Source organism: Oncorhynchus tshawytscha, linkage group LG32 (assembly GCF_018296145.1).
Source record: "Oncorhynchus tshawytscha isolate Ot180627B linkage group LG32, Otsh_v2.0, whole genome shotgun sequence".
Lineage (NCBI taxonomy): Eukaryota > Metazoa > Chordata > Actinopteri > Salmoniformes > Salmonidae > Oncorhynchus > Oncorhynchus tshawytscha.
In genome coordinates this window covers 8,168,818-8,196,483 of record NC_056460.1, presented here as the reverse complement: position 1 = coordinate 8,196,483, position 27,666 = coordinate 8,168,818, and the positions used below count along the sequence as shown (strand labels likewise).

The window sequence follows — 27,666 nt, the reverse complement described above, 5'->3', positions numbered from 1 at the left end:
AGTTAGTGCGCGCTAATAGCGTTTCAAACTTCACTCGCTCTGAGCCGTGGGGTGGTCGTTTCCTTTGCTCTGCATGGGTAACGCTGCTTCGATGTGGTGGCTGTTGTCATTGTGTTGCTGGTTCGAGCCCAGGGAGGAGCGAGGAGAGGGACGGAAGCTATACTGTTACACTGGCAATACTAAAGTGCCTATAAGAACATCCAATAGTCAAAGGTCAATGAAATACAAATGGTATAGAGGGAAATAGTCCTATAATAACTACAACCTAAAACTTCTTACCTTGGAATATTGAAGACTCATGTTAAAAGGAACCACCAGCTTTCATATGTTCTCATGTTCTGAGCAAGGAACTGAAACGTTAGCTTTCTTACATAGCACATATTGCACTTTTACGTTCTTCTCCAACACTTTGTTTTTGCATTATTTAAACCAAATTGAACATGTTTCATTATCTACTTGAGGCGAAATTGATTTTATTGATGTATTTTATTAAGTTAAGTGTTCATTCAGTATTGTTGTAATTGTCATTATTACAAATACATTTTGTAAATTATTTTTTAAATATATATATATAATTTTTTTAACCGTCCGATTAAATCGGTATCGGCTTTTTTGGCCCTCATATAAATCGGTATCGGCGTTGAAAAATCATAATCGGTCAACCTCTAATAGAAACTAAATCACAATCAGTTTGTCAAAATTGAGATCACAACTCCTGTGTTGATAAAAATGGTCAAGAACAGATGGATCAGAAGGATTTGGTAATGCTTATAGTAGGTTGTTGCGCAAGTATGATGCATGTCTTGCCAATAGACCTGAGTCAATAATTTCATTGTCTCTGACTCACCAGATAGCCTTTCAGCTCCTTTCCTGGGTTTGTTTGCATTCTCATTTCAATTTATAAACAGGCAATATGTATTAAAACGAAAAACCAGTCTATTTGTGAACTAGGGCGCCCCATGTGTGTAGTTAGACCAAAATTATGTAGTGGGTGGGTCAAAAAGTCATTTGTTTATGAAAAATAGCTTCCAAACATATTTGGTGTTGAGGTCAATTATAAAACTTTATGGTAGAAAATTAACTGCTGATTTATCTAGCTGTATTTTCCTCCTAAATTACTCATGCAGGCTTATACACACACAGGATGCAGTCTCTTCGATTGTCACTGCTACCAACAGCTTCATTAAACTACTAGGCTTAATCAAATCTAAAGGGGTGGAAATCAAGTCGGTCTAAATCCCTGGACATGCCCTATGCCACAGACGGGACCAGTAACATCTAAAATGCTTAACCTTCAAAGAACGATGATGCCGTCACAGATTCAACCACACAACAATCCACGACTTGACCTCAACCCTGATGGTCTGCACTGTGGGTTAGGTATAGTGATGATTGAAACTGGTTGCTCCTAGTGGCTATCATCACTTTTACCACCAGTGTATTGTCCACGTTCTTTAATTCCAACGTGTAGAGAAATATTGCACCACTGGTTTAGCCTTGAACCACTAATAAAAATCCTCATCCAACGGCAGTAGATTGAAGAGGATAGTAGAATCGCGACAGCGATCTAGTAATGTGCTGCCTCCTCGTCGGCTGAGTCTGAAGTAGTGCACTATGTTAGAGAATAGAGTACCATTTAGGATGCAACCCCAGTCTCATCTCGTCCCTTCCTCTTCACAGAGATCAAGACGGCCCCTAGAGCTTTGCCACCACAGACACACAAGTCTCCTGCAGGAAACTTGATATAGGCCTAGATGTGCTGGTTCTATTGCTCCCACAGCTAAATATGAAGAGGGATATGGGAGAGAGAGAGAGAATGACAGAAATAAAGACAGAAAAAAAGAGAGAAGGAGACAGAGAGAGGGCATGCGAGGGAATAAGAGAATGAGGGGAGAGAGACAGAAGACACTTGTCACCAAATTGTCATATTATAGCCCTGAACAAAGCATATCCCCTTTGTGTCCATAACGCCACCATTCACTGTCCCTTTGACTAACAAGGCCAAGCCCAGGACAGTAAAGCCTGACAGTTAATGTGTTTGTGTGCTGCCTGCTGGTGATGTTATCATCAGCTTTCCAATATGTGGGGGTCAAAAAAGACCATGAACCCTCTCCATTATACTGTGACTGACCGACTGGCTTTCGTTGACAGTCCAGAGGTGACATCATTTGGAAGGAGGGCCACGGGGTGACCACTCTTCCACAGGGTCTACTACTGCCTGGCAAGCCATGGAGGGCATTAGCAGTGAAGAGAAAGTAGGCTAACAGGCTTTGAATATGATATACAGCCACAGTGGCTATGGTCTGTCTGATCCATTTGAGTGCTAATGCTGCTAAATGCACAGCTGGCTTCCCTCAGGTAATTTATTGTCTATTAGCGCTAACAATGGAGGATGAGGTATATTTGCCTCGGAGCCTCACTCTTTTGTTCCCTCTGACATCAAAGCGGTGAAAGAGTCGAAGCGTGGACGATCTCATTTACTGCTCAAATAGGCGTATTTCTTCTCTGAATGGCACTTTATGTGGGCTGTCACAACAGTCGTCTATATTTGTCTAGAGGCGAGACTAGTCCGGAGACTAGAAGATAATACAAGAGGCTGTGACAGGATGCTAGCAGATACTCAGACTTCAAGTCATTGCGCTAACACTAGTTAGAGGTAGTTTTGCAAACCAATGCTAACTTTCTTCATACTGGACACAGAGACATATAAATGGTATGCACTAGTTCGTCTGACTCTGGGAAAGTAGATACATGGCTTCATTGCTAAAATCCTAGAGTATGCCTTTAAGCCAGTCACGGACCATGATGGGTGCTGAAACGCTGTACAGGTAACTGCCACAATAAAGGAAACTTGAGTAAATGAGGGATAAAGTATATAAAGCAGGTGCTGCCAACACAGGTGAGGTTCCTGAGTTAATTAAGAAATGAACGTCCCGTCATGCTTAGTGTCACATATAAAAATCCCCTTTTGCCCATTATTTTGGCTACAATATCTATAAGAGATCTCAGTGACTTGGAAAGAGGGGGTTCAAAGGAGCATAGGGTGTCTGTGTGCGTCTGCGTGTGTCTCTGTCAGCAGATCTCAACCCAATTGAACACTTACAGGAGATTCTGGAGTGCGGCCCGAGATGGCATTTTCCACCACCACCAATAAAACACCAAATTATGGAATTTCTGTTGCATCCCTCCAATAGAGTTCCAGACTCGTGTAGAATCAATGCCAAGGTGCATTGAAGCTGTTCTGGCGGCTCATGCTGGCCCAACACCCTATTAAGACACTTTGGTGGCGTTTCCATTAGTTTGGCAGTTACATGTAGGTGATCAGTCAGTAATAAAAGAGACCTGATCTAGACCTACTTCGTGGTGCCCTTACAATTCATTCTCTACAAGGCTTGCACAATTCCCAAAGTTCACAGGTTGTGAAGAAGTCACCAGCTGGAGGATTCCTGGAATTAGGAGGGAATAAGCAGGGAGGAAATCCTCCAGCTGGGACTTCTGAAGAATCTGAGAACATTGGACATTTTTTAAGGTGCTTTTATGAAAAGAATATTGCACAGCAGGAGCTAAAATAATAATTAGTCGCAATTAAGACCAGGCTACAAGATGGTCACCCGGCTTCTTCTTAAAAAATATGTACAATGAACACCAATGGGATCAAGGCTAGTGAATTACAGGTCAACCTAGATCTCTAATGGTTGGTCTAAAGCAGCTTTGCTCTGATAACACAAGTATTGTGAAAGTTCAACGTGATACCTTTCCACAGCAGGTCTCTCATTGTTAACGAACAGAATTCTGGCCATTAGCTAAGTAATAATAACATGGTCTTATGAATCTTTCATTTTTGGGTCTGTGTTCAGCACCACTGCCTATTTGTGTGACCATAGATTTCTGCATATCTTCAGTTAATTGGTTTTACAGTGATTTCAAACCTCTCCTCGGTGATCCCCAGCCTGTCCAATGAATTTGCTCTATTCCAGAGCTAGCACTACTGATTCCACTTCTCAACTAATCATTAGGCCCTTGTTTAGTGAATCAGGAGTGGTAGTTCTAGGGTACAACTAAATTGTGAAACATCTGGAGATCCCTGAAGAGAGGTTAGAGACCCAATAGGTTAGAAGATCATAGAGTTGCTCACCTTGAAGATGCTTGGCTCTTTGATGCCCAGCTGGGCCATGTTCCTCAGCTTCCCCTGGTGTCTGGGATGTCTGGTGCGATTGCCAGAAGGCTTGGGTCCAGCCAACCACACCACAGCGATAGCTAGCATGAACCCTAGTCCCACTCCCAGCAGCATACCCCCAACGTAGGTGGGCAGGGGCAACACGAAGTACCCGTAGACCAGCACTGTGATGATGATCAGGGTGTAGTGTGGAATGCTGGGTGGCAGATCTTCTCCCTCTGACTTGTCATCACTGCATAGTTCCGGACTGCCACTAGGCGGCAGTCTGACTTGGCTACATGTATCGTCCGTTGTGTCTCCATAATCCCCCTCGATATCCTCAAAGTCCTCACTAGACAGGATACAGAAGTCCTCGTCCTCCAGCTTGGCCAGGGCTGACATGGAGCAATTGTCCAGGCTGAGAGATGTGGAAGACATTTTAGGACTTCTGGTGTCAGAGGTGGGATTTGGAGAGCTGGCTCCGTTTCCGGTTCCCTCGGACTCCCATTCATCCCCGGTTTCCTCCTCCTTGATGCTGTAGTTGTTGTTGCTCTCCGGTTGGCCGTTGTTGAGGGAGGCCAGGCAGGTGAGCTCCGAAGCACTGGACGAGAGCGCTTTGGACCGAAAGGCACTGCTGCCAATGCCTCCAGTCTTGTCCTCCATGATCTTATTGAACAGCAGGAGAGGCTCGTAGATGGCCTCGGAGAAACGGCGCTTAGTGTCCTCGATGCTCGCCTCCACGGACGCCTTAAAGAAGTTGCGGCTGTCTGGGGAGGTGAGCGTCGAGGAGGGGGCAGTCTTTGAGTCAGCCCCGGCAATGACACCTACTGGGGCACGGGACTGGGTGAACTGCTTGAAGAGGTGCAGGTTGAGGCGGGAGTCCGAAAGGCGGTAGGGCGAGGAGGAGGAGGAAGGGGGGGATTCCTGGGAGGTGTCAGAGGAGAGTGACTTGACCAGGGTTTTCATCGGGTGGCAGTGGCGCACGGAAGTGGGGGCAGCGGGGGAGATGGAGACATTTTCAGAAGGCTCAATGATGTCAGAGGATAGAGACTTGACCAGGCTGAAGAAAGGTTTGTCACTAGACTTGGAGGAAGTGGATTTGGAGGTGGTGGCAGGGGAAGGAAAGGATATTTTCAGTTCAGAGGGTAACGTGGAGGTGATGGAGCTTTGAGGACCAGTTGAGGACAACATAGGCAGAACTGCAGCCTGAGCCTCAGAGTCCAACCCGGCTCCATCAAGGATCAGATCCTCGCTGGCCTCCAGGGCCGTCACAATGCCTGGGGGGTCCTTTATGGGTCCAGCAGGGGGAAGAGGAGAGGACACAACTGCCCCATAGAGCTCCTCCTCCTTCTCCTCCTCCTCCTCCTCCTCGCCCAGGGGCGAGAAGTGGATGGTGATGGACTTCCGGGACAGCGAGCCCTGGACGTGGAGCTTAGGCATGGCTGGCGGCCGTGAGGCTGAGGGAGGAGGAGCTTCGGCGGTGTCTGCATGGCTACTGTGGCAGCTGGCCATTGCAGCGCTCCTGCTGGGTCACAGCCTAGGGAGATAGACAGGGAGAGGGCAAAGGTTACACACGTCCCCATACTGTATCATCACCAAGCAAACTCCCAACTACAAAACAGAGTATATGGCGTTAAATGGGTATTGATATTATCGACCACACACAGCCCTACGCAAATACAAACACATGAACCTACACAAACAGGAGGGCAATGTCAGACATGTAGGCGATTTAGTCCACGATGTCCCCATAGTGTGTCATTATCGAACAACCTCAACTCAGCCAGAACAAAGAATGGGTTCAACAATGAGCATTAGACTGTTAAATCGAGGTTTGGAGGAGGAACCTACTCCAATAGCAGGACTAGAAGGCGTATCACTAAGCAATTAACAAAAAGTTAATCAAGTCGAGTTACAGTAGCCGATTCCTATGAAAAGGCCCCTATAATATCCTTATTGAAAGCAGGGCCAAAACAATGAGGGGGAAATTAATTAAGCCCTTAAAGACTTCCCCTGGCTGAGCTCTGTCCTTTGATAGGGGATCGAGTCCAACACAGCTCAAATCAAATCAAATTTTATTTGTCACATACACATGGTTAGCAGATTTGATTTGATTTGATTTGGTTAGCAGATGTTAATGCGAGTGTAGCGAAATGCTTGTGCTTCTAGTTCCGACAACGCAGTAATAACCAACGAGTAATCTAACAATTCCACAACTATTACCTTATACACACAAGTGTAAAGGGATAAAGAATATGTACATAAAGATATATGAATGAGTGATGGTACAGAACGGCATAGGCAAGATGCAGTAGATGGTATCGAGTACAGTATATACATATGAGATGAGTAATGTAGGGTATGTAAACAAAGTGGCTAGTGATACATGTATTACATAAAGATGCAGTAGATGATATAGAGTACAATATATACATATGAGATGAGTAATGTAGGGTATGTAAACATTATATTAAGTGCTAATGTTTAAAGTGGCTAGTGATACATTTTTTACATCAATTTCCATTATTAAAGTGGCTGGAGTTGAGTCAGTATGTTGGCAGCAGCCACTCAATGTTAGTGGTGGCTGTTTAACAGTGATGGCCTAGAGATAGAAGCTGTTTTTCAGTCTCTCGGTCCCTGCTTTGTTGCACCTGTACTGACCTCGCCTTCTGGATGATAGCGGGGTGAACAGGCAGTGGCTCGGGTGGTTGTTGTCCTTGATGATTTTATGGCCTTCCTGTGACATCGGGTGGTGTAGGTGCCCTGGGGGCAGGTAGTTTGCCCCCGGTGATGCGTTGTGCAGACCTCACTACCTTCTGGAGAGCCTTACGGTTGTGGGCGGAGCAGTTGCCGTACCAGGCGGTGATACAGACCGACAGGATGCTCTCGATTGTGCATCTGTAGAAGTTTGTGAGTGCTTTTGGTGACAAGACAAATTTCTTCAGCCTCCTGAGGTTGAAGAGGCGCTGCTGCGCCTTCTTCACAAAGCTGTCTGTGTGGGTGGACCAATTCAGGTTGTCCGTGATGTGTACGCCGAGGAACTTAAAACTTACTACCCTCTCCACTACTGTCCCGTCGTTGTGGATAGGGGGGTGCTCCCTCTGCTGCTTCCTGAAGTCCACAATCATCTCCATTGTTTTGTTGACGTCGAGTGTGAGGTTATTTTCCTGACACCACACTCCGAGGGCCCTCACCTCCTCCCTGTAGGCCGTCTCGTCGTTGTTGGTAATCAAGCCTACCACTGTAGTGTCGTCCGCAAACTTGATGATTGAGTTGGAGGCGTGCATGGCCACGCAGTTGTGGGTGAACAGGAGAGGGCCCAGAACGCAACCTTATGGGGCCCCAGTGTTGAGGATCAGCGGGGTGGAGATGTTGTTACCTACCCTCACCACCTGGGGGGCGGCCCGTCAGGAAGTCCAGTACCCAGTTGCACAAGGCGGGGTCGGGACCCAGGGTCTAGAGCTTGATGACGAGTTTGGAGGGTACTTTGGTGTTAAATTCTGAGCTGTAGTTGATGAACAGCATTCTAAACATAGGTATTCCTCTTGTTCAGATGGGTTAGGGCACTGTGCAGTGTGGTTGCGATTGCGTTGTCTGTGGACCTATTGGGGCGGTAAGCAAATTGGAGTGGGTCTAGGGTGTCAGGTAGGGTGGCGGTGATATGGTCCTTGACTAGTCTCTCAAAGCACTTCATGATGACGGAAGTGAGTGCTACGGGGCGGTAGTCGTTTAGCTCAGTTACCTTTGCTTTCTTGGGAACAGGAACACTGGTGGCCATCTTGAAGCATGTGGGAACAGCAGACTGGGATAAGGATTGATTGAATATGTCTGTAAACACACCAGCCAGCTGGTCTGCGCATGCTCTGAGGACGTGGCTGGGGACGCCGTCTGGGCCAGCAGCCCTGCGAGGGTTAACACGTTTTAATGTTTTACTCATGTCGGCTGCAGTGAAGGACAGTCCGCAGGTTTTGGTAGTGGGCCGTGTCAGTAGCACTGTATTGTCATCAAAGCGAGCAAAAAAGTTATTTAGTCTGTCTGGGAGCAAGACATCCTGGTCCGCGATGGGGCTGGTTTTCTTTTTGTAATCCATGATTGACTGTAGACCCTGCCACATACCTCTTGTGTCTGAGCCATTGTGACAAGCATTGCCACCACACTGAGGGACCAGCTGGCTTGCAAGGCTGGTGAAAGAGAACCTAAAATAACACCCTGCAGGCCGATACTATGTCCTAGTCTCTGAGTGGCTAATGCTGAAATCATGGCTACGATAGCAATGATCAAATGGGAGCAAAATCAAAGGCGATCCCTATAAAATGGTACTAAATCGTTCGTAAGAGTTTACGATATCACCAGAATACAAGAAGCAAAGAAGGTTAGAAGGTAGCCTAATAAACGAAGACAGGGAATGGTAGAGTCGTCAAAATCAATGCAAGCTTTCCTGGAAGTTACCAAGTTGACATGAATGCATGGCTATATAGATGACTACATGGTTATCTGAATATGAATCACCGTTTTTCATTCCCAGACGGAGTGAGGGGGAGAGAAAGGGTTGAGTGGGTCGAGGCTGACAGACTGCCATGCTGTGTCTCTGTGCTTGTTCAGCGTCAGCCTTCCCAGCAGGCCGATAACCCCACCCACACCTAGTGATTATACCCCACTGTGACACCACCAGGTGAGAGAGACACACACACACACATATCATATGAAAGCATTCAAATGTGTGGGTGACACACTATCCCTCCTTTTCTGGGTCTCTCTCTCTCACATGCTCACACACACCCCTCAGAGCAATACATAAAATGCCTGACTAATTATTTGAAGATAAATAAATCCTTTATAAAGGCCAAAGTGGAACTTCTTTGAAGCTTGTTGACGGTAATAGAAATAAAGTGGGATGGAGTGTACTCTCTGTGATTGCCACAGAACGGAAACAAACACCTTCACAACAAGCTATAAGGGACCAAAATATCCACATAACGAGACTGTACCATCTAGGCCTAATTTCAAAGCTGTAATACTGGGAATGGATTGAACAGTGTGGGACAGAGTGACATTTGGGACTGGTTGGTTGGGGTTCATCATATGACCCTTGGTCTGGATGTCGATACACAGCAAACGGTGAGGTCATCATCCAGCCCACACATGGCAACGCACAACACAGGCTTGTCTTATGACTGCTTGTGTCATTGACCATAAACAAGAGACGTTGTTTTGGAAATAATGGCGAGAAAGTGATAAAACAATGGATGGGGAAGCCATACTGGGTACTCAACTGTGTAGAATGGACCAAACCACAGGCTACCATTTGCCTATAGGTAGGATAGTCATACTGGAATGACAACCATACCCTTGGCATACAAACATAACTGCTGTTTATGCTATCCTTTAACGAACATAGTCCGTCCTTATCTCAAGCGTCCTAGGCTTTATCGTTTAACTGTATACCTTTGTGGTTCAATGGTCATTTAACCATTATTATAGCAATAGACCCTGGGCAATGGTCTCCGAGTGATGTAACAAGGCGAATGGTGATGTTTCCACTAGGCTAAGACACTACGACTGCGTGCATCACATGACCATGGTATCCCACTTACAGTCACAAGAGAAGTCACGGAGAGAGTGCTCATCCAATTAATAAGCCTAGACTGGGATTTCGTCTATGGCACAAACTAAAGGGATGGAGATCGTTTTGGAAGCCAGGTTAACAAGGTACTGTTTAGACACTTGCGCTTGTTATTTGCCCTAGTTGTCAGGTGATATCTCTGGAAGTGACCAACGGAACAGCTCTAGAAGTTACATGTAAACACAGATCTAAGATCAGCCTACCCTCCTCTACTCATAGCCTTAACCGTTTTTAAAAAATTGTATAATTATTTTCATTTAACCTTTATTTAACTAGGCAAGTCAGTTAAGAACAAATTCTTATTTACAATGACGGCCTAGGAACAGTGGGTTAACTGCATTGTTCAGGGGCAGAACAGATTTTTACCTTGGGGATTCAATCTAGCAACCTTTCGGTTACTGGTCCAAAGCTCTAACCACTAGGCTACTTGCCACCTCTACCAATTGCATGCATACCATGCACTAGGGCTGCACAATTAAATTGCAATATTGACATGTTGCAAGAGGCTGCAATATATATATATTCTTTTACACCATTAATGTATCAAGGGTCCCCTGGGATGCTGACCAACACTATGGTTCCTACCCTGTCACAACAACTTTTACTCTATCCGTTTTTTCATTAGTTGTCATGCCAAACACCAACCATAGAATCGGAATACTAATTTCATTTCTATGATTCCAACAGTTCACCAAAGTGTTTTGATCTAAATCGCAACTAAAATCACATATCTCAATATTAGGTTAAAAAACATGGCAATTTGATTATTTTCCCATATTGTGCCGCCCTACTGTGTGCATTATCCACACGAGTTAAAATACACATACAAGCAGACACAGGAAAACATGCACATACCTGTAGGCTAAACACACAAGGTGTGGTCAAAGTGCTGCTCTTAGGTCAGTATAATTTCTACCCTGCTGTTCCCCCGCTCACAGCTACAGACAGAGAGCCACTGATCCGAGATCAGTTTCCTTCCCTCAATAAATAATGCATGATTTCAGCAGACTGCCAGATTGTTATGGATTGGTCTTGGCTGCTAAAAGCTGCTCTCTGTGCCTCTGCAGGAGAAGTTGGTTTAATGAAGGAAAAGAATGGAGGAATGTCAAATCAAATCCCATTTTATTTGTCACATACACGTGTTTAGAAGATGTGTGCTTCTAGTTCCGACAGTGCAGTAATATCTAACAATTTCACCACAAATATCTAAACACACATGAATCTAAGTAAGGAATGGAATTAAGAATATATAAATATATGGACGAGCAATAGTGCGGCATAGACTAAGATACAGTAGAATAGAATATAGTATATACAGTGGGGCAAAAAAGTATTTAGTCAGCCACCAATTGTGCAAGTTCTCCCACTTAAAAAGATGAGAGAGACCTGTCATTTTCATCATAGGTACACTTCAACTATGACAGACAAAATGAGAAACTGTTACGCGAGTGTACCAAGGAGCCAGGGTAAGTTGCTGGATAGCATTAAACTTCTTATAAAAAAACAATAAATCTTCATATAATCACTAGTTAATCTAGTAATATCATCAACCATGAGTAGTTAACTAGCTTGTCCTGCGTTGCATATAATCAATGTGGTGCATGTTAATTTATCATCCAATCACAGCCTACTTCGCCAAATGGGTGATGTTTTAACAAAAGCGCATTCGTTGCACGAATGTACCGAACCATAAACGTCAATGCCTTTCTTAAAATCAATACATACAAGTATATTTTTTAAACCTGCATATTTAGTTAAAATAAATTCCAGTTAGCAGGCAATATTAACTAGGGAAATTGTGTCACTTCTCTTGCGTTCATTGCATGCAGAGTCATGCTATATGCAACAGTTAGGGCTGCCTGGCCCGTTGCGAACTAATTTGCCAGAATTTTACATAATATTGAAGGTTGTGCAATGTAACAGCAATATTTAGACTTAGGGTTGTCACCTGTTCGATAAAATACCGAACGGTTCCGTATTTCACTGAAAGAATAAACGTTTTGTTTTCGAAATGATAGTTTCCGGATTTGACCATATTAATGACCAAAGGCTCGTATTTGTGTGTTTATTATATTATAACTAAGTCTATGTTTTGATATTTGATAGAGCAGTCTGACTTAGCGTTGGTAGGCAGCAGCAGGCTCGTAAGCATTCATTCAAACTTTACTGTTTGCCAGAAGCTCTTAGCAATGCTTGAAACAGAGCGCTGTTCATGACTTCAAGCCTATTGACTCCTGAGATTAGGCTGGCAATACTAAAATGCCTATTAGAACATCCAATAGTCAAAGGTATATGAAATACAAATGGTAAAGAGAGAAATAGTTGACGCCTCATAATTCCTATAATAACTTCTTAACGGGGAATATTGAACCAACAGCTTTCATATGTTCTGAGCAAGGAACTGAAACATGAGCTTTTTTACATAACACAGTAAAAGTGCAATATGTGCCTTCTAAAGAGAAATCTGGAAAGGTGATGTCAATGAGTGGAAATGGCTTAGGTGTTCAGAGTCACACTCTCAACAGATAACACACACAAACACACACACTAGGAAGGACAGACCCTAATATAGTTATCATACTGCTACAGTGAGTGAGGAGCGTGTATAGTTGAGTAATGATATCATCAATGTGATTTGACATCATAGGAAAGCATGACCATAGTGGGGTGATGCCGAGTCATGCAAGTTGAGTTCTCAGACTCGAAGGGCACTTTCTTGAAATTCTATCCAAATCTCCTGAGGAGGATGGTATTCATTGTTGTAACTAGTTGGGGCCCATATATGTCTTATTAAACATAATGCAAACAAGTGACAAAACTGTACAACCTATTAGAAGTCTCTGAGGCGATAAGCTCAGCTAATTGCTAACAGGGGCGCACACATTACTAAGAAGGGACCACATGCACGGACACGCGCACAAACAAGGAAAACATAAATAGGCCTAGGTAAAAGCAATTCCTTTCAAGATAACGGTAAAAGGTGAGAGCCCTAAACATTTTCTAACATTGCCCCTGTTAAGAAAAACAACAATAGGGAGTGAAAACAAGAGGATTTAGTCCCACAGAACAGGCTTGGCAATGAGCTGCCTGGTGCACTGACCTCTCCTGTTGCAGCCGATTTCCTCCTTCGTAAGCTTTCCAGGAACCGTGACCTTTGACCCGTCTCTCTCTCTCTCTGACCTCGACACAAAACGACCCCTTTTTCTTGAACCCGTTAGAATCATACAAGGTAATGTGATCCCAATAGTATCAATATTATTCATCCTTTCACCAGCATAGGTGAGAACCTGAACAATTGCAACTGTTGTATGCTTTCTTACCATAATGCACCAACAGGAAAGGCTGTGTCGAGGGAGCAAGAACAATGGATAATCCTATATTCCTTAATGGAGAATTGTGCAACCAGCAGTTTAAGTAGCAAGCTAATTAAAAAGAAATCTGATATCTAGTCGTCATGCCGACTAACAATTTCCTACATCTCCCACTAGCAACAAACCTTTCCTGGAAGGAATTAAACTTGTTGTTATGGCGATGCATTGTTTTGTTCTACCACGACAACACGTGGAATTAGAGGGAATTTTTTTTCCTTCTATGCTTTAACTCGGCCATTAGGAAAACCCATCACGCTCACCGATATCTCATTTGCTAGCCCTAATCCAATCAGCATGTTAGCATCTGCTTAGCTTTCACATCGATTTAGCGGCTAGCTCGCCCAGCAGCAAAATAAATGGGCCCAAGGAGTTTGAGGTCTTCACTGTTCCTGCTAGCTGGACTGCTGATTGCAGTCAGAAAGAAAAAGGGCTAGACAATAAGACTCAATGCGTGGGAGCTGGTGCTAGAAATGATGCACAAAAAAAAAAAGGATGTGATTTCAGGTCAGTAAGGATATCAAATATCAGACATTCTTTCAACAGCCCTGCTCTCACATTTAACACTTGAAACTGAACCACATCAAACCAGTCTGAGCTGGTATCTGGTGGAAAAGGTTCCCTCGGGTTGATGACATAGGCGGACTGCCCAGGGAATACCACGTTCTTTCCTGTGGTTCAACCACTAGGGAGAGCATTATAGGCTCACGCTGCATGTGAATAGTAGTATTATCCTGGGTTAAAAAAACAGCCCAGGGCTGTTGATAATGCTCTATGGGTGAAGATAGTCTCATTCTTTCTGAGCGTTGATAGCATGTTGCCTAGGGTCTGACAGCCATAAACCTCTGAAATAATTTGTTTCCATGGTAGCTTGTGTAACCCTCAGGAGAGGGGTATTTTTTGCAAGTCATCTTGTGTCTGCCATGTGACAGAAATAACAGGCTGCTAGGAGGAGGGATGGCACCATAGCCTCACATCACTAGCCCCCTCTGAGGCCTTCTCAAATGTCAAAACGCTGTTTTTCCAAATGGCAATCCAGAATAAACATGATCATTCTGGCGGATAGCGTTCAGGGGACAATAGGAAAGTGGTGAGAGAATAAGTCCGTGTGAAGGAGAGGGGGAAGAGTGAGTCAAGATGAAGTCAGAACGTGCAGCTCCATCATTGTTTTGCGGAGGCTTGACAGGTGCTTGGCGGATGTCCTTATAATCATGTGTAGAAATGTATTAAGATGAGCTAGAAAATTGAAATCTATATGCAACTCAGAGGAAGACACGATTGGCCAAAGCAAAGCATTTGAGTGTTATTTGAGTCAAACCGACCTTCCATTACCAATCCCAATGGGACCGATGGATACTGTAGCTCACCAACCAAGCTTGCTTGAGACACAAATAAAACAAAGCCTAGAGATCTTAACTTTCATTCTGTCAGAGAGATGACACCCCCAACCTTGTGTTGGAGAGATTGTGTAATCCCAGCTCATGTATCCTAGGCAGGGATTAGCAATAATCTCCCCACACTACTTCCCCACTGTTTACTTATTCAACCCCTCCACCGCTTTGCTAATACTGCAACTACCTGCGGAGTCGCTTACTGAAACCCCCAAAGCAATGTCAACCCACCCAACCCAACACAAAGCCTCTGGTTATTGGTGAACGGTGAAAGCATCTTCCCCTTCCCATGTGTCGTGAACAGTTCCTGTTGCTGCCGCCTTTGAGAAGGCAATTTACCAGGGTATTTAAGATAACACTACCTTAAAAAAGGTGCTGAAAACGAGGAAATGGGAAGTGAAAACATGTTTGTAGCTCTCTCTCCCTGTGAATCCCTCGCAGTGATGCTTTTGTGCTTTTACATGATGTAATACACTGCATATTCACGAGACGGGCCCCTATAACCTGGGGGGATAGAATGTAGAATAAAAACATGTGGTGTAATAATCTTTCCAATTCTATTGAATTGGTGGGTGAGAGTCTGCCGGGTATGAAAATGCCTTTGTGCTAATGCCATTGACACAGAGGACAGGCAGGGGATAAGAAAGAGGGGATTACGGGAGAGAGGGGCGGCGGCTGAATAGTGGTAAACAGCACAGTATGCTGGAGCTTAGCTAACACTGACTGAGCTGATAGCAACGTGTGTGTGTTATTGAAGTATAAAAGGTGAGAACCTGGGATGAGAGAGAGAGAGAGAGACAGAGAGACAGAGAGACAGAGAGAGACAGAGAGAGACAGAGAGAGAGGGAGAGAGACAGAGAGAGAGAGAGAGATTACACCTGACCCCCTGTTTGGAGTCTAAACAATCATAGTGTAGCAAGCCTCCCTCACCCAACAGACTTGGAGCTGCTGTGGTCAAAACCGGCGGGGTGAAGCGTAGAAACCTTCTATGCTCTGGGTCGGAAGTTGGCAGTTGGCACAGATCTAGGAACAGCTTACGCTCCCCTTCACCCTACTCCCGTTAGTTACTATTAGACGACGACTTTAGTGCTAACGACATCCATTGCCTTACGGGAAGTGTTTGTGAGAGTACAACCTGTGTGCCAGGGTTACTATACACGGCCCCGCTTGAAAAGTGAAGGACACTCCCAAATCCATTTCTCTGGATTGCACTCCTCTAAACGTGAAAGCCTCATTGACTCATGCTTGAGCACAACCAGCTATTAAACTAGGACTGGTGACAGCATCGGCCTGTAAATACAGGGGACAGGACACAAGCCGCTCTACCACCCACATGCCTAGGACATTGTTGTCTGACACTTTTAGAAAACTCGAGAACACCTGACAGTTCCCCCCACACACAAGCGCTGAAACACCTGCCCTTGGCTGCCTGCTGTAGGCCTGACTGGTGTGTGTGTGTGTGTGTGGGTCTCCACAGAGAACACTAGATGAGAGGATCAGAGAGCTGGAGGCCTGACTGTTTGCATATGTTGTGTTAACCAGTAAGTGTGAACTAGTGTGCATGAATAAACATGTGAGTGATAATGTGTTGACACACAAGCCAATTTAAAAACAGTGTGTGCGTGCGTGCGTTTTCTGATGCACAGGCCAGTGCTAACAGGCTGGGTAAAAATACCCCAGTCAATGAGACAGGGTCACCACAGGGCAGCCTGTCAATACAGTCAGAACTCAGTCATACACAAAATACCACTTCAAGAGTGTGTGCACAGGCTTAAAACAGTATTTTTGGAATGGGTATGTAGTGGTATCGCGGTCTTGCAGGAAGTTTCTTCAACCCTCACTAACTGCCAATTCAAAGAGACACTTGTAAACAAGGAGCCGACTGTGTTCCTGAGGCAACTTCCAGGGAAAAGCTGTGTCACTGCTGCTGGGGAGCAATGCTCTGGGCCAGGGCTTGACTGGAGAGTGTGCTCAGTTACCCAGAAGTCTATGTAAAAAATAAATGTTCTGTCTTGTTCTCTTTAAACAGGAAAAGTCCAGGTGAGGGCCTGATGCTTCTCCCCCAGGCCCGATACTGTACCGAACGTGCACACTATATAGGACCTACCCACGGGTCTATACAAAAGCCCAAAGGCATTAACAAACATCCTGCAGGCCTAACAGTAGCCTATCCATGTTTGAGCTGCTACTTACATAACAGTAGCCTATCCATGTTTGAGCTGCTACTTACATAACAGTAGCCTATCCATGTTTGAGCTGCTACTTACATAACAGTAGCCTATCCATGTTTGAGCTGCTACTTACATAACAGTAGCCTATCCATGTTTGAGCTGCTACTTACATAACAGTAGCCTATCCATGTTTGAGCTGCTACTTACATAACAGTAGCCTATCCATGTTTGAGCTGCTACTTACATAACAGTAGCCTATCCATGTTTGAGCTGCTACTTACATAACAGTAGCCTATCCATGTTTGAGCTGCTACTTACATAACAGTAGCCTATCCATGTTTGAGCTGCTACTTACATAACAGTAGCCTATCCATGTTTGAGCTGCTACTTACATAACAGTAGCCTATCCATGTTTGAGCTGCTACTTACATAACAGTAGCCTATCCATGTTTGAGCTGCTACTTACATAACAGTAGCCTATCCATGTTTGAGCTGCTACTTACATAACAGTAGCCTATCCATGTTTGAGCTGCTACTTACATAACAGTAGCCTATCCATGTTTGAGCTGCTACTTACATAACAGTAGCCTATCCATGTTTGAGCTGCCTATCCATGTTTACTTACATAACAGTAGCCTATCCATGTTTGAGCTGCTACTTACATAACAGTAGCCTATCCATGTTTGAGCTGCTACTTACATAACAGTAGCCTATCCATGTTTGAGCTGCTACTTACATAACAGTAGCCTATCCATGTTTGAGCTGCTACTTACATAACAGTAGCCTATCCATGTTTGAGCTGCTACTTACATAACAGTAGCCTATCCATGTTTGAGCTGCTACTTACATAACAGTAGCCTATCCATGTTTGAGCTGCTACTTACATAACAGTAGCCTATCCATGTTTGAGCTGCTACTTACATAACAGTAGCCTATCCTGTTTGAGCTGCTACTTACATAACAGTAGCCTATCCATGTTTGAGCTGCTACTTACATAACAGTAGCCTATCCATGTTTGAGCTGCTACTTACATAACAGTAGCCTATCCATGTTTGAGCTGCTACTTACATAACAGTAGCCTATCCATGTTTGAGCTGCTACTTACATAACAGTAGCCTATCCATGTTTGAGCTGCTACTTACATAACAGTAGCCTATCCATGTTTGAGCTGCTACTTACATAACAGTAGCCTATCCATGTTTGAGCTGCTACTTACATAACAGTAGCCTATCCATGTTTAACAGTAGCCTATCCATGTTTGAGCTGCTACTTAACATAACAGTAGCTACTTACATAACAGTAGCCTATCCATGTTTGAGCTGCTGTTAACAGTAGCCTATCCATGTTTGAGCTGCTACTTACATAACAGTAGCCTATCCATGTTTGAGCTGCTACTTACATAACAGTAGCCTATCCATGTTTGAGCTGCTACTTACATAACAGTAGCCTATCCATGTTTGAGCTGCTACTTACATAACAGTAGCCTATAGCCATAGTTTGAGCTGCTCCATAACAGTAGTATCCATGTTTGAGCTGCTACTTACATAACAGTAGCCTATCCATGTTTGAGCTTACATAACAGTAGCCTATCCATGTTTGAGCTGCTACTTACATAACAGTAGCCTATCCATGTTTGAGCTGCTACTTACATAACAGTAGCCTATCCATGTTTGAGCTGCTACTTACATAACAGTAGCCTATCCATGTTTGAGCTGCTACTTACATAACAGTAATCCATGTAGCCTATCCATGTATTGAGCTGCTACTTACATAACAGTAGCCTATCCATGTTTGAGCTGCTACTTACATAACAGTAGCCTATCCATGTTTGAGCTGCTACTTACATAACAGTAGCCTATCCATGTTTGAGCTGCTACTTACATAACAGTAGCCTATCCATGTTTGAGCTGCTACTTACATAACAGTAGCCTATCCATGTTTGAGCTGCTACTTACATAACATAACAGTAGCCTATCCATGTTTGAGCTGCTACTTACATAACAGTAGCCTATCCATGTTTGAGCTGCTACTACATACATAACAGTAGCCTATCCATGTTTGAGCTGCTACTTACATAACAGTAGCCTATCCATGTTTGAGCTGCTATCCATGTTTGAGCTTACATAACAGTAGCCTATCCATGTTTGAGCTGCTACTTACATAACAGTAGCCTATCCATGTTTGAGCTGCTACTACATAACAGTAGCCTATCCATGTTTGAGCTGCTACTTACATAACAGTAGCCTATCCATGTTTGAGCTGCTACTTACATAACAGTAGCCTATCCATGTTTGAGCTGCTACTTACATAACAGTAGCCTATCCATGTTTGAGCTGCTACTTACATAACAGTAGCCTATCCATGTTTGAGCTGCTACTTTAACAGTAGCCTATCCAGCTGCTACTTACATAACAGTAGCCTATCCATGTTTGAGCTGCTACTTACATAACAGTAGCCTATCCATGTTTGAGCTGCTACTTACATAACAGTAGCCTATCCATGTTTGAGCTGCTACTTACATAACTATCCATGTTTGAGCTGCTACTTACATAACAGTAGCCTATCCATGTTTGAGCTGCTACTTACATAACAGTAGCCTATCCATGTTTGAGCTGCTACTTACATAACAGTAGCCTATCCATGTTTGAGCTGCTACTTACATAACAGTAGCCTATCCATGTTTGAGCTGCTACTTACATAACAGTAGCCTATCCATGTTTGAGCTGCTACTTACATAACAGTAGCCTATCCATGTTTGAGCTGCTACTTACATAACAGTAGCCTATCCATGTTTGAGCTGCTACTTACATAACAGTAGCCTATCCATGTTTGAGCTGCTACTTACATAACAGTAGCCTATCCATGTTTGAGCTGCTACTTACATAACAGTAGCCTATCCATGTTTGAGCTGCTACTTACATAACAGTAGCCTATCCATGTTTGAGCTGCTACTTACATAACAGTAGCCTATCCATGTTTGAGCTGCTACTTACATAACAGTAGCCTATCCATGTTTGAGCTGCTACTTACATAACAGTAGCCTATTTGTTTCCAAATGGTTACAGTATTACACAGATAAAAAAGGTCCAATAGATTTCCAATACATCCCAAACAACATTTCTGATTGTGGTTCAGTTGTTCTTTTCAGTGAGAAAGGGGCTGGCTGGCATGGCTCCAGTATGTGACGCCATGCCCAGTGCCCACTAAGACTTAGGGCACTTAGACTAGTGCTAAGTGGATGCCAGATGTGAGAGAGTATGAGAAGCAAAGAGAGAAAGTGCTCATGACAAGCCCATCAGCGAGCGAGAGACCGAGAGAGGCTGAGAGAGAGGGCGAGAGAGAGAGAGGCAGAGCGAGAAGGGCAGAGCGAGAGCTGGAGGGTGCTCCTCTATGTCCGTTCTCTTCTCGCTCGCCAGCGGCCTCTGGTACGGTTCACTGGTCCTTCATGACAACCCTGACCATATGCTAACATAAAACAAGCGGTCACGCGAGGTTAACAACCCCAAAAACATGCTCTTGGCTTGTCTCTCTACTTGCATCTTCCAAAACATCCGTATCGCTGGCATTCCAAGTCCACAGTGTATCTAGTAATGTTGGATATGTACCAACACAACAGAGCCAAAGTCTGTGTCTCAAGGTAAAGATAGAGGTTGCAGGTGAATTCATCAGACCATTTCTAGGGCCCTTTGAAATCTGCGTTGTGGAAAACGCGGGGCGGATTCACAGAATCCAGACATTCAAAATAGAATTCAACAACACATTTATTTGATTGAATTTAGTAGGCAGGCGTTACATGGCGACAGCAGACACCAACCCGCAAACAAGATGTTTTGGCGGTGTCTGAGGTGGAACTGCAAAGAAGCGGTCAAATCGTTGAGTACCCCACGTCGGTGATCACCCAATCGTGTCAGAAGTTCAGAACGAGAAAATGTAGACTATATAGAAAATTACGATCAAATTGAAAAATCTTTTAACTAAATAATTCAGATTTCTATCAGCCGAATCGAGGTGTAGATTATCTCTCACATTCCAGTGTTCTAACGTGTAAACAAGGCCGCATGGGATTTCACATAATGCGACTCAGTGCAGCCTATGGCAAATGTCCTCTAATGACAGGAGCCGCTTGTGGATTTGACAGCTCTAATGCAGTTCCCCCTAGACACCGCCAACACAACCGCTATGCCGGTGTCGCCTAAAGCGGATGGAACCCTAAATGTATTGAACTTATTCAAAAATTCATTGAATTTAAAATCACAATACACAAACAAAATGCATCAGTGATTCGTATTTTCCTGCAACGTTCTGAAACAGTACAGGAATGCCCGTCAGTGTGTGTTGTGTGTGTCTAGTCTACACTTTGTGTAGCCGTTAGCGATAAAGCTAATGATAAAAAAAAAAGAAAAAAAAAAAGATTATTTGTACTGGTTTGTCTTTCACTTGTTTTCTTTGGTGCAAATTTTTATTTTCACAAAAAAAAATAAAACCATCTGCTGGTAGATGGAAAGGCTTCCCCAAAAACCTTCTACATGAAATTAACTACAGAGTAACCTATGCCTACCTGGAAGAATTATATCACTTTCATAGATTTTTCCCAGACCTCAAAAGTGGTCTCCTGATGTGGTTTAAGTATTGTTTTGGACTAAAAACATAATGAGTGAAAAACTGAAACCTCAAAAAAAAGGAATCAGGACAAAAATAAAAATATTATATAGGGCATTACATTTCTATAGCAGGCCAAGTGTAAAGGTTTCAAGATGTAAGTAATAAAGCCTACCAGACGGCCTAAATGCCTTTTAAGCTCGCTTCGAGGCAAGCAACACTGAAGCATGCGTGAGAGCACCAGCTGTTCTGGACGACAGTGTGATCACGCTCTCCGTAGCCAATGTGAGCAAGACCTTGACACAGGTCAACATTCATAAGGCCGCGGGCCTGACAGTTTACCAGGACGTGTACTCCAAGCATGAGCGGACCAACTGGAAAGTGTCTTCACTGACATTTTCAACCTCTCCCTGACCGAGTCTAATACCTACATGTTTCAAGCAGACTACCATAGTCCCGGTGCCCAAGAAAGTGAAAGTAACCTGCCTAAATGACTACCGTTTCGTAGCACTCACGTCGGTAGCCATGAAGTGCTTTGAAAGGCATCAACATCCCAGAAACCCTCGACCCACAGATGATGCAATCACAATCACACTCCACACTGCCCTTTTCCCCCCTGGACAAAAGGAACACCTATATGAAAATGCTGTTCATTGACTACAGCTCAGCATTCAACACCATTGTGCCCTCAAAGCTCATCACTAAGCTAAGGACTTTGGGACTAAACGCCTCCCTCTGCAACCTGGACTTACTGACAGCCCACCCTCATGTGATTAGGGTAGGCAACAGCATCTGTCACACTGATCCTCAGGGGTGCATGCTCAGTCCCCTCCTGTACTCCCTGATCACCCACGACTCCAACACCATCATTAAGTTTGCTGACGACAACGGTGGTAGGCCTGATCACCAACAATGATAAGACAACCTATAGGGAGGAGGTCAGAGACCTGGCCGTGTGGTGCCAGGACAACAACACCTCCCTCAACGTGATCAAGACAGACGCGGATTGTGAACTTCAGGAAAAGGAGGGCCGAACACGGCCCTTTCACATCAACAGGGTTGTAGTGGAGTGGGTCAAGAGCTTCAAGTTCCTTAGTGTCCAGATCACCAACAAACTATCATGGTCCAAACACCAAGAAAGACGAAGTGGGCACGACAATGCCTTTTCCCCCCCTCAGGAAACTGAGAAGATTTGGCATGGGTTGCCAGATCCTCAAAAAGTTCTACAGCTGCACCAACAAGAGCATCCTGACCAGTTGCATTACCACCTGGTATAGCAACTGCTCAGCATCTGACCGCAAGGCGCTACAGAGGGTAGCGAGTACAACCCAGTACATCACTGGGTCAAGCGTCCTGCCATCCAGGACCTATATACACTAAGTGGTGTCAGAGGAAGGCCCAACAAAATTATCAAAGACTCCAGTCACCAAAGTCAGACTGCTCTCTCTGCTACCGCACGGCAAGCGGTACCGGAACACCAAGTCTAGGTCCCAAGCCATAAGACTGCTGAACAATTAATCAAATGGCTACCCGGATTACTTACATTGACACCCCCCCTTTGTTTTTACACTGCTGCTACTCGCTGTTTATTATCATCATCTATGCAGTCACTTCACCCCTTACCTACCTGTACAAATTACCTCGAATAACCTGTACTCCCACACATTGACTCGGTACCCACTGTATATAGCCTTGTTATTTTCTTGTGTTACTTTTTATATTTCATTTTTTACTTCAGTTTATTTAGTAAATATTTTCTTAACTCTGTTTCTTGAACTGCATTGTTGGCTAATGGCTCGTAAGTATTCATTTCACAGTAAGGTCTACTACACCTGTTGTTTTTGACGCATGTTACAAATAAAATTTCATTGGATTCCCCTTTTCAAAAGAACAATACAATTTCGCAGAAACGGGCACTCGCCCACACACACAGTGTGTATTTTCTCCCTCTGAAAGCACACCAGTGTTGATGGCAGATTTAATCGTTCAGACCAAAGGGCAAATTAAACTTCACACCTCAGACAATAACTACTAGAGTTACCAGTCAGCACAATGTATTAATGGAAGAGGGTTTAGTAAAAATGTTCTTAATCCCATTTCCTTAAAACTGCATTGTTAGTTAAGGGCTTGTAAGCATTTCACAGTACACCTGCTGTATTCGGCGCATGTGACAAATAAAAATGTATTTGATTAAATGAAAAGAAAATAATGACAAATCAGGTTTCCCATTCTAAATGACTTTCCATGGCCCCAGCGGAGGGGAAAGGATTTAACATGCACACTTTAGGCTGAATCAATGTGAGCTATATCGGTTCATTGACCCCTCATGACGTCCATTATGAATAATGCACTCCTCACTTAACCGCCACTCAACTTCCTAAACAGGCCCTCATTATCTTTGAATGAGCTACACGGCCTTGACAGCGACATATTTGCTACGCTGCCCGACACACAGTGATCTGGTTCCACTGCTCTGGTTACATGACCGACGCAGCTAGACAATCTTGGCTGTTGCCACAGTCAGCCATTACGGCTACAGGTAGGCTGCAATGTTAGATTTTTCTCCCCCTATGGCTGAGCCAACACCCAGAGCCTTTTGGGTCTGCTACTGACTACCAAGTTGAACCAAGGGTTCAAGTGTTCACGCTATCACTCACAGCTGAGCTCGCTTGAACTTAAGCTATAATTACAGACATAACAATTGCAGTTCTCGTTTGAGGGGGCATGATCTACATAGGCTAATTATTGTGATTTGGGAGCTTAGTTACGACTTAGAAACTTGGAGCAGTTTTAATTGCTGTACCAGGGTGGGAACTATGCACTGGAAAGTGGTACTGTAAAACAGTTTACGGGTACAACGTTTTTCTGACACTATTGACGAAGGCAATAAATTAAAAAGGTGGACATGTTTCAAATACAACAACTTAAGAACCAAGTGGAACAATATGAACTTCATCAGACATCCGTATAAAACTTACTGGATTTACGCGTTTGGCCCGGTAAAACAATGTATTTTGCAACTCTTGGACGAATCACTCCCCGAGTGTTTATAAACACACATTTTGATGCATCTGTTATTCAGATGCTAACTGAAACTCATTCCAAAACAACTTCATTCTGATGAGGTGGAGAACTCAGATCGGTGTCTAATTGGCTGTGGATACAGATGCCAAACGTTACACCAGGAGTTACACAAGAAAGCCTACTCAAGTGAATCATATTCAACTAGTCTACTTCAAGCAAACCTAGGAGTTTTCTAGCGTGTGTAAAGAATCCTGGCTTTGTTAAGGAGAGTTCGATGTGCAGGCAGCAGCCTGCCTGTCTATGCTTCGCGGCCATCCATCTCAAATCAAAACAAAAAGTGTATTGGTCGTGTAAACAGTTTAGCAGATGTTATAGCGGGTGCAGCAAAATGCTTGTTACTAGCTCCGAGCAGTGCAGTAAAATGTCCAAGTACACACAAAAAAAACATTTGCATTACTGTAACAGTAATTGAAAACGCAATCTAGACGTAAATATACACACACAATGAATTTAGACAAGATATGCATGAGGAATTATGCGTTTAACAGTCTTGAAGGAGTTCCCATATATGCCGAGCGCTTGTTGGCTGCTTTTCCTTCATTCTGCAGTCCAACTCATCCCAAACCATCTCAATTGGGTAGTTGTCGGTTGATTTGTGGAGGCCAGGTCATCTGATGCTGCACTCACTCTCCTTCTTAGTCACATAGCCCTTACACAGCCTGGAGATGTGTTTTGGATCATTGTCCTGTTGAAAAATAGTATAGTGCCACTAAGCCCAAACCAGATGGGATGGCGTATCGCTGCAGAATGCTGTGGTAGCCATGCTGGTTAAGTGTGCCTCAAATTCTAAATAAATCACTGACAGTGTCAACAGCAAAGCACCCCCAAAGACACGGCAGTTGGAACCAAAAATCTCAAATTTGGACTCATCAGACCAAAGGAAAGATTTCCACCGGTCTAATATCCATTCCTTGTGTTTCTTGGCCCAAGCAAGTCTCTTCTTATTGGTGTCTTTTAGTAGTGTTTCCTTTGCAGCAATTCAACCATGAAGGCCTGATTCACACAGTATCCTCTAAAAGGTTGATGTTGAGATATGTCTATTACTTGAATTCTGAAGCATTTATTTGGGCTGCAATCAGAGGTGCAGTTAACTGTAATGAACTTATCCTCTGCAGCAGAGGTAACTCTGGGTCTTCCTTTTCTGTGGCGGTCCTGATGAGAGCCAGTTTCATCACAGCACTTGATGGTTTGTGCGACTGCACTTGAAGAAACGTTCAAAGTTCTTGACATTTTTTCAGATTGACTGACCTTCAGGTCTTAAAGTAATGGACTGTAGTTTCTCTGTGCTTATTTGAGCTGTTCTTGCCATAATATGGACTTGGTCTTTCACCAAATAGGGCTATCTTCTGTATACCAACCCTACCTTGCTACAACACACCTGATTGGCTCAAACGCAATAAGGAAAGAAATTCCACTTATAACAATGCACACCTGTTAATTGAAATGCATTCCAGGTGACTACCTCATGAAGCCGATTGAGAGAATGCCAAGAGTGTGCAAAGCTGTCAACAGTGTTTAAGACTATTGTGGTTACTACATCATTCCATATATGTGTTATTTCATAGTTTGTGTCTTCACTATTATTCAATGTAAAGTAAAACCCTGGAATGAGTATCCAAACTTTTGACTGGTACTGTATATGAATGGTGTATACAGACAGTATCAGGGCTCTAAAGTGCAAACATTTGCACTCACATCTGCACCTAAATACCTGGAATTTTAATTTAGGTGATAATTGTTGAAATGATTAACACACTGTACCCCAGCCCCAACCATGGAGAACACACTGAGCGCAGATTCGTGACCATCACGCTTGTACCATGACTACAAAGAAAACGGCTTGTTAGCGCAAATATGTTTTTTATTGTTCTCCTAAATTTCTTTGTGTACCACTACATTTTTCAACTTAGGGGCACACGTGATCCTTGTAAAAAAATAAATAATAATACTTTTTTAAAAGCGTAGAGCCTTCAAGTATGGACATTATGTGAATAGAAAATATGTGTACAACAGTAGTTATATAGGATGAGTCTTGACTAGAATACACTAAATACATATGAAGTGGGTAAAACAGGATGTAAACATTATTAAAGTGACCAGTGTTCAATGACTCTGTACATCAGGCAACTGTCTCTAAGGTGCAGGGTAAAGTACTGGGTAGTAGCCGGCTAGTGACAGAGTCTAAGGTTCAGAGAAGGGTACTGGGCTGAGGACGGCTAGTGACAGAGTCTAAGGTTCAGAGAAGGGTACTGGGCAGAGGACGGCTAGTGTTGACGGTTTCATTCTGATGGCCTGGGAGAGAGAAGCTGTTTATTAGCCTCTCGGTCCCAGCTTTAATGTACCTGTACTGTCTCACCCTTCTAGATGGTAGCGGAGTGAACAGGCCATGGCTCGGGAGGCTGAGGTCCTTGATGATGATCTTGGCCTTTCTGTCCAGCCGTCTACTGCTGCAGTGTTCACCAACACTGGCTCTAATGCTTCCAACTTGGTCTACCCCTTGGCTAACGGACACACTCAGTCATCCAGACACACAAGGACACGCACGCACAGTGGTACACAGTTGCACACAACTGAAAGTGTGCAAAGAAGGACACACACCTAAGAAAGTGAACTGGGTTCTGCAGATGTCTTTTTTCTCCTTGGCAGACAACGCATGCCGGATATCTGCCTGGCTGCCTTATCTGTCTCAAGTAATTGGGTTTTCCTGCCACTTCGACATAGTTCCACAACAGCTAACTTCCAAGGCAACTGTACGCTACAGCACACAACAGTGCTGAAGAAGAACTGATACCTAGCTAGACAGACTGAGGAAAAAAGGGACAATCAATAGTTTGTGATACTGCACTGCTAATAATGCTGTATGTAGAAGAAACCAAAAGGGGTGAGACATTGCTAAGCTGACTGTTAACTCCGGTACTTTGATCAATAGCGAAATTGACTAATGTGGTCAAAAGGGCTGAGCTGCCAAGAAATATCCATCCGACTAATCACTTACGTCGCGGCCTCATGTACTGGAGGATCTGGAAAGGCTGGAATGCCACAGTTCGGGTCCAAAATGACAGTCTGTGCTTCAGCTTTCTGATATGAGACATCTCTATTTCGGTCTGCTTTCGGCTCGAAACCAGAACTCAAGCCCTGACGCAACTAATCAGTTTGCCTCGTCATATTGGTTTTTAAAAGCAATAGACATTGGCTTGGAAAGAATCCATTTCTACTATTTATTTATTTCCCTCCCACCCTCCTTGTATCAGCCCTGTTTCTCCTGGTAAACAAG

General features: G+C 43.9%; 1 protein-coding gene across 3 annotated transcripts in view; it reads right to left on the bottom strand.

Annotated features, from left to right (window-relative positions):
- Positions 1–27,666, bottom strand: part of LOC112230343 (testis-expressed protein 2-like) — a 68,618-nt gene that overhangs the window by 30,131 nt on the left and 10,821 nt on the right. For all 3 annotated transcript variants that reach the window (XM_042310904.1, XM_042310902.1, XM_042310903.1), the window contains exon 3: positions 4,136–5,693. In XM_042310904.1, coding sequence (XP_042166838.1) covers positions 4,136–5,668 — 1,533 coding nt within the window. In that variant the 5' untranslated portion in view covers positions 5,669–5,693. The remainder of the gene's footprint in view (positions 1–4,135; positions 5,694–27,666) is intronic.